General features: G+C 40.6%; 2 protein-coding genes across 3 annotated transcripts; one reads left to right on the forward strand and one right to left on the reverse strand.

Annotated features, from left to right (window-relative positions):
* Positions 1-4: 4 nt before the first annotated feature.
* Positions 5-7,891, forward strand: efcab14 (EF-hand calcium binding domain 14). Of its 2 annotated transcripts, none has more exons than XM_085805548.1 (9): positions 5-760; positions 2,461-2,609; positions 2,767-2,912; positions 3,752-3,850; positions 3,954-4,061; positions 5,703-5,855; positions 5,973-6,078; positions 6,165-6,296; positions 7,021-7,891. In XM_085805548.1, exons 1-9 carry the CDS (start codon positions 585-587, stop codon positions 7,197-7,199), a joined length of 1,248 nt encoding a protein of 415 aa, XP_085661674.1. In that variant the 5' UTR covers positions 5-584; the 3' UTR covers positions 7,200-7,891. The 2 variants fall into 2 exon arrangements, with proteins under 2 accessions (XP_085661674.1, XP_085661675.1); XM_085805549.1 differs by having other exon boundaries at positions 2,464-2,609.
* Positions 7,892-8,196: 305 nt separating this feature from the next.
* Positions 8,197-10,343, reverse strand: znf830 (zinc finger protein 830). Its single transcript, XM_085805552.1, has 2 exons — positions 9,831-10,343; positions 8,197-9,452 (listed from the first exon to the last, which is right to left on the reverse strand). The coding sequence occupies exons 1-2, from the start codon at positions 10,255-10,257 to the stop codon at positions 8,848-8,850; spliced, it is 1,032 nt and encodes a 343-aa protein (XP_085661678.1). The 5' UTR covers positions 10,258-10,343; the 3' UTR covers positions 8,197-8,847.
* Positions 10,344-10,639: the final 296 nt, after the last annotated feature.

The following is a 10,639-nucleotide window of genomic DNA, read 5'->3' on the forward strand; positions in this document are numbered from 1 at the left end:
GGTTACTCTGACGTCGCCCTGCCCAAACAACACAGGCAGCACAGCAGTACGGGTTGTTGGAAAACACAGTACCGGATATTTAAAGTCTGTCAGAAATTATAAAAAGCTTTTTAAATACCCGTTTTGAAGGTCGATTGTCGTGTTTCCTAGCGACATCGGGGCAGTTCACTCTGAACCCCGCTGAGACGATGAGGGCACGGTAACGTCAACCAGCCACTGTTAGCTGCTGTTAGCAACCTGTCAGATGCTAGCCGAGTTAGCTTACCTATGTGAGAACCCGGCAGCTAGTTGTAAAAAAAAAAAAAAAAAGTTGTTTTAGACAACAGTTTTGGTGGAAGTAATGTAACGCCAACGTGCAGCTAAACATTTTTGTGTATTGATGAAAAAAGGGCGAGTAATCGGCTCAGTCCGATGTGTTTGTATCCGCTAGCGCCGTTGCGTGGTTGAAATTCAAGCTACTAGCAGGTGAACGTTGAGTTAGCTTAGCAGCTGCACAAACGATACCATCCACCAAACTGGACAAAACATTGGATTTAGTCGGGTTTAAATCGGGCTCGGCGGGTTCGCTGACCCCGCAAAAGAAGATGAAGAAAAGGAAGGAGCTGAACGCCTTGATTGGACTCGGGGACAGTAAGAGAAAGAAGACCAAAAAGGGGTCGGGGCACCGGCTGCTCCGGACAGAGCCGCCGGACTCTGAGTCCGACTCGAGCTCGGACGACGACGAGTTCAACAACCTGAGCGGCGGAGGAAACTTTGGGAAGTGAGTCATCGTTTAAATAACATTTTGTTGTGGGATTACATATAAATTACAATACATTTTGCTCTGTCTCGTCGCCATTAATTACCTTTAAATGAAACCATTTAGGGACCGGCTCCTAACAATTGCCCAAACATAATCGACAACTAATGTGATAGTCGATTGATTATTCATTCTAGCTTTGGAAATGCTAGGGCTTAATAGCTTAATATGTTTACATAGGCTACGTATTGTGATTTGTACTGAAAGTTGGATGAAATAAGGCTCTGAAAATGTGGGGTCGGGGACATTTTAATTGGGATTTTGCTACTTTCTGTTTTTGTTTTGTTTTTACACATAACAAATACTTGAATGAAAACAATAATCAGATGATTAATCACAATGAAAACAATCAGTAGACTGTCAGTAGACAGACTGAATCAGCATATCAGTATTCATTTTAAGCCACTTAATTTCACAGCAGCTGAGTTGTTAATTTTATTGTAATTTTAATTTACTTCCATGTTGCCAGCACCCTGGATCCAGAGCACATACTATTTCAATCTGTTTTGTACAAATATGTTAAAACTTGTAAATCTTGAATTTCGTTTTTTCAGCACACAAAAGCTGTTACATTTTTTTTGTCTGCCTTGGAGCACATTGCCCACAATGTCTTGCAGTCCTTGTGCAGAGGTTAAAAGAAAAGCATAAATATTTACAGATCACTTGATCTTTCTGCCTGCTCCACTTGTGTACACAGCAGAGTGAAACAGAAGACACATCCTGCATGCTAAAATGATTGTCATGCTTTTTTTTTTTGTGAAGCTGAAAATCAGCCAAATTAGAATTACCGTATTTCCTCTAATAGAGGCCGAGGCCTTTATTTACTTTAGCTGCCCAGGGGAACCGGCCTGTATTGGAGACCGGCTTATATTTGAGAGAGGCTATTATTTCTTCCTCTGTTTCATGCTGGTGCTCAAATTTGACAGTTACCGTGCTCAGTTTTCATTCTGCCTACAATTAATTATATTTTTTTACACATTACTGTAGCAGGTACCGCAACAGCAGCGATCAGCTGGACAGGATTAGGCTAATACCTGGAGTCCAAGTGGAGTTGCCGTAGGCAGCTGTCCAAGATGGCGGCCGGTCTGCGCATGCGCAGACCAGTTTTGTCACAGATCGGGTAGCGTCGCAAATCGGGTAGTGACACGCCATGCTGCTAAAGCTCTCTTCGGTCGAGTTGTCAGTGACTGTTTCCTTGAAGCGTGGGTTCATGTGGCACTTCAGATCTAGCTACTGCCATCTGCTGGCACTTGTGGGTTACTGCATCCGTGTTTGGCCGCCTGAGACCAGTGCATCCACAGTGACTGAAATTCAGGTTTTTTCTGTTTGTTTGTTTTTTTCCCATTGACCCGGCCTGTATTTGGGGCCGGCCTTTATTTGTTCGTGTAAACCACGCCCCCGGCCATTATAACAGACCCGGCTATTAAATAGATACCGGCTACTATTAGAGGAAATACGGTAATCTACTCCACATTCAGCGCAAGTATGACATGATGAATACAGTGTGTAACAGCCCATATTTTTAAACTCCATTATTTATCACTAATCTTCATAATTCCCATGGCATCGCAGGCAGTTTTCTCAAAATATCCCCTTCATTAATAATGAAAGAGACTGCTAGGCTGTAATGTCTAAAGTTACCATGTTTCCTCTTTTCACAGAAGAAGCTACACGCAGTGCTGCAATGTGTGCTATCCCTTGTTTCTGTTCATCATACTAGCAGCCTGTGTCATGGCCTGTGCTGGACTCATATGGATGCAGATTGCTCTGAAAGAGGATCTTGACTCCCTGAAAGAAAAGCTGCACAGCAGTAAGGCTTATTATCACACACCACTTGTTACCTTGTGATGCTCATAAAAGGCTCACTGGCCTTTGGACACATTAGCCTGTCACATCCAAGATACACAGTCATGCATTCCCGTGTTTTTAACATTAACTGTTAACACATAGTAATGTTTTTGTTCCAGTGGATTCCAGCCAGAAGGTGTCGTCAAGTGAAATCCCGAAGCTAAGTGAGGACCTGAAAAACAAGGAGAGGAAGCTTGACGACATCGAGAACGGGGACAAGGGGTTGAACAAACTCTGGTTTAACCTAACAGAAATTAACAGAAAGGTTAGTTAGCATTCAAAATGTTACAATCAAACTAGCGGTCACAACAAACTAGACACGTTCTAACACAATTTTTTCTTACTGATACTGATGTCAGCAGATAATAAATACAGATCTAATACTAATGCATTTTAAGAAAAGCTGTATCAGCTGTATACTACTAACTCACCAATGATGTGATATTATTGCTTTCATTTTTGTATAACATCTCTCTGCAGTGGTCAGGCTCCTATATGGGTTAAAAATCTTTGGATTGAACCATCCCCAACCATCATTTGATTTATTATAGTACTCCAGTAGACAATTCACAAAACAACTCTCCATTAAACTGTGGTAGATTATTAAGGCTCACAATGTTGGTCATACAAGGTAGACTAATTCAACTCAGTTCATGATAGCATGCCCTTTGCTGCAGGGAGTTCTTGTTGAATACTCAATACCGTACAGAAGTAATACAAAGAATATAAATTATAACTGGTTGTAAATGCCAGTTCTCTTTTTATATTGATTTGCAAAGTTTTACCCACACTTCCTGTTACTCTGCCACTCACTGTTTCAGAGCTGCAACATTATTTTTAACCTGACATGAGAGTCAGTGCTGGTAACACAGCAACTGATGGTATGCGACACAGTGACACACTACACACCGGTTTCAATTTACGCATATATTTTTAGCAAGGAGTTTTACACAGATTTTAAGTTTGTAAACACTGGAGTAGAACACTGGATATTTTTATTCTACAAACTTGGGTAGAAAAAAAGAGAAAAATTAGGCGCAGTATAGTTTTGTAATAATGCCTTGTAGCTGTAACTGAATGGTTTGTGTCATGTTACTCTTGCAGATCATCTCGCTAGACTCTGCCGTAAACCATCTAAAGACCAACTTGAAATCCGCTGCTGATCTAATCAGCCTTCCTACAACAGTTGAAGAACTTCAGAAGGTAGAGGCAAAGCCAAACAGAAATAAATGATAATTTGGTTCCGATTTTTTTTTTTAAGTGCTGATTTTCACACCTGACCTCACAAAATATTTTTCCTTTCCAGAGCGTCGCTACAATTGGCAGCACACTAACAAGTGTCCAGCACGATGTGAAGACGATGCAGGCTGCTTTTGAAACTCAGAAAAAAGATAACGACTTGAAGGAGACAGTGGTAAATTCAAGCCTTTGACATTTTATGTAGTTTAACACTGTATAACTGAGACAGCCTGATAACATGAACTGGATTTAAATCTTTAAAGTCTTTATGCTCTGCAACAAAAAAGTAATAATGCAACAAACAATGAGCTAACTGACTCCGACTATAAATCATATGTCAAAATACAATCTTATGTCAACTTGTCGTGCACTCTACAGTGATTTAAACGCACTGGCTGGGAATAAGGTCATCAGGTGTTTATGTACATGCTCCTAATATTCTCCTAATAATGGTTCTACTGTATGTTGAAATGCACATTAATCAATTTTTTATTTTGCCAATTTTATCAAAAATTGGTTCAGATTTGTGCTACCCTCAGTAGTTATGAATGCACATCTTGCTGCTTACTTTGAGATTATTGTGTATGCATCTTTCTTCAGCTTTTATTTGTTCAATTCTCTTAGTCTGAATGAATTGGCTTTTTCGAGTATTTCCAATTCTAAGTCCAAGCAATGATAAATGTTTTCTGCCCTGAGTGGGAGGAAGGTGATGAAAATAGCCTTAACCTTTCAAAACGAATTGTCAAGCTGTACGTTAAACTGCTGGAATGTCGATACAGCGTTTCGTCTATCTGACAAACATCACAGAAGAAAACGAGCTATGTGCATTTGTAAGTAATACAGGGCTGAAGCTCTTGTATTTCACATGAGCAAAGCTGATGGATTTTTTATGAGTCAAAGTTGGAATTCACTTATGTTGTTCAACAGCTTGTCTTTTTTTATTTACTTCCCCATGTTCTCTGCAGATATTGCTCGAAGCTGCTTTTCTCCTCATTCTATCATTAATATATGAATGTACGGAGCAGAGAGCCGTACAGCAAACACAGTAACCTGTGCTTAAGTGAATTAGCTGAATAACTTGACATACCAGTGTGTAATTGACTATGTCTCGGCTCTCACATATTGAGGTTTCTTTGCATATTTGTCTTTGTCGGAATTGAGGTTAATCCACTTACATATGACCAAGATGACTCTGCTGATGACATGTCAAATTATCTGCTTAACAGTAGCATGGATCCAAATCAGAAGCAGCAGTGAACTGCCAGATTAATTTGTTTATCTGTTTGCCCCGGCAAGCATGCATGGGTTTTGCAGTTCCTGTTAGGCTTACATTGAAAGAGTCACTGGGTTAAGAAGGTCCTGTCATTTCTTGGATCCATGCATTTGGGTTTTCATTCATAATACATGAAACAAGTGCCAATCTATTTTGGGAGCTTAGACGCTTTAGCGTTCTGAGTAAAACTAGGTCAAATATGTGAGACAACTGCAGACTGTTTTCTTCTCTTAATTTTTAATACACAAAATAGAATGGGGAAAAAAGAGGGAGACCAAATAATTGTACACTTGTATTTATTTTTTATATGTTGACCTCAATGGTTTAGGGATGTCAATCATATATTGCTCGCAAGCCGAGATCTCTGTAGTTTTATGTCTTAGGATTTTGAGGCACACAACAACTTAATAAAGTGAAAATGAATAATTTGGTTCACAGTTTGCTGTCTAGCAGCCTTATCTTCCAGGACACCTTTTTCATAATTGCACTTGTCTTATAAAGTAGAAATCAGTAGAAACAATATTATTTTTTTTATCGTCATAGGACGTAACAGACCTGAGGAAAGCAGTCAGTGAGGCTAACAAGACAGAGGAGCAGCACCATACATGGACTGCTGAGCAGATCCACATCCTCCTCTCCACGGTGGCAGAGCTTCGTCAGAGAGTGGTGTCATTAGAGGACAGGTCAAAACAAAGCGTGAGTCATGTGAATTCTCAATCACTTTCTGCATTTTTTTTTGCTGCTTTTGTGGCATTGTGTTGAGCCCAGAGAATAAAAATCAATTTTACATTTCCTCCTTCACCTGTTTTGCAGATAAACAAAGACACAGCAGCTCAGCTGGCAGTCACGCCTGAAACTCCTGCAACCGAGGTGGTGAAAGAAGCTACAACAACCAAAGGAATGCCTGGAGATGTGCAGGGTACAGTGTTGGATAAAGAAAGCTGTCACTTAATTTTCCCCATGTTGCATTTTTGTATTTTTTCTTATCATATTTTATCCTTACAGAGATATCCACGCCAGTGACAGAGCCACACGCAAGCAGGCATCCACGCTTCCTAACTCCAAACCGCGCCAAGAGAAATGCTAAGACGAGATGTCCAGAGAGAGTGTCCCTGCCCGGCGTCAGCTCTCTGAAAGGTGCACACTGCTACTCCCAAGTAGTATATCTCAGTATCAAGTACAGATATAGTGCAACAGCATTTTGAGAAACACAATACTATGCTTTCTACCAGAGTCTGATGTATGTAATGGTAAATTTAAAGCTATAACATAAGAAGTCGCTGTGGACGAGCAAACTTCAGAAAGTTACTGCTACAAATAGTCTAACACAGTGGTTCTCAAACTTTTTCTTGAAATTTTACCACTTTTTTCCAGAAAACTTTTAACTTTTTTGGGGGGGAAATCTTACCACTTTTTACAGAAATTTCTCTACAATATTTCCAAAAATTCACGCCATTGGCCCTTATTCGAATGTACAAAAAACTAACGTTCTTCAGTAAATATTTGTGTATTTCTGGTGTTTGCTTCGAAAATTTGTCCAATTGGGGTCCCTGGTCTAATTTGTGTCAATTTAGGGGTCCTTGATGTGTAAAAAAAAAAAAGGTTTTGGGAACCACTGGTCTAACACATATCCCCCCACTGGTAGCAAAGGATAGCTCTTTCCCCCCGTTCCAAGTCTTTGTGCTAAACTTCACAAACTGACTCCTGGCTTTGGCCTAATATTAACTGCACAAATGCAAGAGTTACAGCAAACTTTTTTATCTAACACAGAGAAAATATGCTTTTTGTTTGTTTTTAAAGATCATGAACAAACCTGCTTTTACTTCTCTCTGAATAAAAATAACCCTTTTTTCTCCAACAGACTTGGAGGATCTCTTCCAGCAGGCAGGCATTGGACATAACTCACTTGGATTAACTTACCAAGACCTGAGGAAAATATTTGGAGCATCAACTCCCAGTGCTCGTGTCTTGGTGTGCTTTGACAATGACGGGGACCAGAGATACTCCCTGATGGAGCTGGGTGCTGCTGTAGGTTTGTGAGCACATCATCACTGATGGCAGCGAACAGTATTGAAACCCAGTGAGGTCTTGGGAAGGGGGATTTGGAGTTCCCGGCCCTCTTCTGTAATTGCTGCACTTTTGTGAACTGAATATTTATCATACTGATTGTGGAACAGTGGCGCTGGCATGCCCCCACCCCTTCCACTCCCCCCCCCTTCTCCTCAGTCCATTTCAATTCATCAGCCACGAAGCATTATCTTAAATTTGAGCAGTAATCAGTAGACCTGTATGCAGAATATTCAGCTCTTATTTTAGCAAATCCCTTGGTTTATGAAGATAAATCACAAAAAGAAGTGTTGTGAATTATTTTTGAAATCCCTGTTTTCCGCTCTCAGTTCTCAAACTTGCTGTTTTCCTGCACCTGTAGTTTTGTTCTTTTTAACCTTGTTTGTTGTTTCATTGATATAACATTTTTTTGTGCGTTTAGCTTCCATGGAGGCTGTAAATATCAGACTGTTGTAGACGTCCCCACCCAACACAAAAACCTGGTACAACTCACCTGAACCTTATTTATAGAACACCGGATAGAATTTTAAGAATGTTTACAAATGACTACTAGAAACAGACTTTTGTGAGACCTTGGTTTTGTTTTTAGACGATTTCCTAACTTATCTGAAACACACGGTTGAGCATAAGAATAAAGATTTTTGTATGCTCTTTTCTAAGATTAATCTAAAGTTTCTGATTCCTTCTTATGTCGTTGTGTTTTCTCATATTTCCTCAGTTAGTTGCGATCAGAATATGTGTTTAGTCCATCTGTATGTCTGTTTTGATCTGTAGATTTTTTCTGGTGTTTTCAGTTCTACAAGATTTGAAGGGCTATGAACACTTTGATTTGACCGGCAAGAGTTTTGCAGTGGTAACTCGTGAGGCATATGTAGCAATAACAAAATGACATAGATATCTCTTGATTAGAATTGCAGTAGACAGAAAACTTGCAAACTGTAACAGGTAGTGTAAGAAGCACTGATCATCACTCTTTACTTGATTTCATTTTATTCTGTTTCATGGACCTAATAATGCTGTATTTACATAATAAGTTTGTCATACTCAAAACATTGTTGTACTCTGTAAAAAATGGTGTAAAAGTATTCTCCACCAATTATCTTGCGAAGGGGGTTGAGTTTGCTTTACGGTCTTAATCTCAACAATGTACATTTTAAAATAATTCTGTTGTGCTTTGCATGTTGCTTATAATGTAACATGAACAAATAATTTATAAACTTAACATAGTTGAGGACTTGTTTTTGCAGGACAATTGTTAGTTGAGCTCAAAATGTAAAAGTAGCTTTGGCCATCATGACTTAGAATTTTTGGTCCATGCTGCTACTGTACATGAGAGATTTTATGAATGTGTTTTTTGTGTGAGCACCATTGAATAAACACACTGTTAAAAAGGTTTGATTTATGGTCTGGCTGGTGATTTGAGATAAAAGTGAGAAGAAGCCTCGTCTTGTGGTGGTAACACATCTTTTACTAGAATGTTGCACATCACTTCACATTTAATCCAGTCTGCAATATACAAAAAGAAGAAGCAACGAGGAGCTTTGGACAAATGTATTTACACGTTTCTGACTTGTACAAAAATACCTCTCACAACTTTCTGGACATTATTTCTCACATTTATTTAAGCCAGTGCCCCTTTAGCCCTCCAGTCCCGGGACAAGAGCCCCAGCAGCTCCTCTTCGTCCTCTTCCTCCTCAATGTTTCCATCAGTCTCCATGAGTTCCTCCTTCCTGGACAGAGGTTTCTGTTTCACTACGTCCCTCTTGTCCCTCAGCAGCTCAACCCTCTTGTAACACTCGATTTGTTCATCGATTTCGTCGATCTGGCGTTCAAGGCGACCCTCCTCGTCGTCCTCGGCCACGATGGCCTCTGATTTCGTGTTCACCTGTCGTATCTCCTTTTGAAACTCTTCCCATTCCTTGTCCATTTGGTCTTTTGGTGCGTCAACGTTGCGCACTTTGGCATCTCGAACCGGATCGTCGAAGAAACCCTCCGGCAGCGCCTCCGCTGTGTTTTCCTTCTTCTCTGTGCTTTTCTCCTGCCCGTCTGCTTTGAGGATGGACCCAGAGTGGGAGATGGCGGCGGGGGTTGCTGGGATGGAGCTGTCAAAAAAATCTGATGGCAGTCCCGGAGCTTCAGGAGGTTTTGTGGTATCCATCTGACCTCCCTCTCCAGCATCTGCTTCATCATCGTCGTCGTCATAGACTCCAGCCAACAGACTCAAACCTGTAAAACATGGGAACCCTTTTTGTCATACCTTGGTTTGAATATCTCTACCATTTTTGCAAGAGGGTTTGTATCATAACTGAAAATGCTCTGCGTGGCAGATGACATACCATTCAATTTTTTTGTTTATTTCTGTGTAACTCTCTGAACATGAACATGTGAATGTATTATGCACGCACGGCAGTGTATACCTTATCTTTCGTCCTTAACTTATTTTATGGGATGACTACAGAATCTCTCGCCTGTACAAATTTTAATCTGAGTTGGTATGTGAGCCAAATGTATGTTATGTTTGTTTGTTTGTTTTTGTTATGTTCTGTCTTATTTCTTGAAAATTTGAATAAACATATTCAAAAACAAAAAAAAACAGACTCAAACCTGCAGACTTGGGAGAAGAAACTGCCTCTTTTTCCTTTGGTTTCTGGAAGAAATCTCCGGGCAGCCCTGACGTCGAAGACTGGCCTGCACCCGGGGTTGGTTTCGCCTTTTTCCCGTTCACGTCCTCGCTGTCCGCTGCTTTCCTCTTCACAGGTTGGCTCTGTGGGGTCGCTGCCGGCTGACTCTTTCCTCCCTTCAGCTCTGCAACCTTCTCTTTATGCTGTTTTCCGAGGACGTGAGCCGGCCACAGCAGCTCGGACTTCACCTGTACACCGCAACACACACAGCTGAGGTGCCCGAGACTGTTGTATTTGGCAAAAGGAGACTCCACGCGCTTCTTGTCAGTGCTTTGTCTTTGTTTTTCTCTCATCAAGCGCCGCAGCTCTTCTTGATTCACAACTTTCTTCCCCTTCTTCGAAGTTGCCATATTTTTCAAAACAACTTGTGAGCTAGCTAGCTAGCTTGCTTGCTGCTTTGCTCGCGCTCGCTATCTAAAAGTGTCGTCCAACAAAGATGACGCCGCTGCACGTATTCGCGTCCAAACCAGCAACTGTGCGCAGACATAACTCACAGGCGGCCATATTGGGTCAGTCGACCTGCTGTAGATGGGCGATCCAGTCATCTGCACACACACAAAAATATTCACAACTATGTGAAATTTTGTCCGTATATAGCTATTACTTTAACTATTTACATAATGTTACTATAATGTTACTTTCATAGAAAAGTACATGATTGAAATTATTCGTAATTTTAAGTATGTAGTATCATAACTGCATTTCTGATGTTCATAACAAATCAAACCGTTT

This window comes from Trachurus japonicus, chromosome 17 (genome assembly GCF_045865225.1).
Source record: "Trachurus japonicus isolate A0001 chromosome 17, Traja_1.0".
Classification (NCBI taxonomy): Eukaryota; Metazoa; Chordata; class Actinopteri; order Carangiformes; family Carangidae; genus Trachurus; species Trachurus japonicus.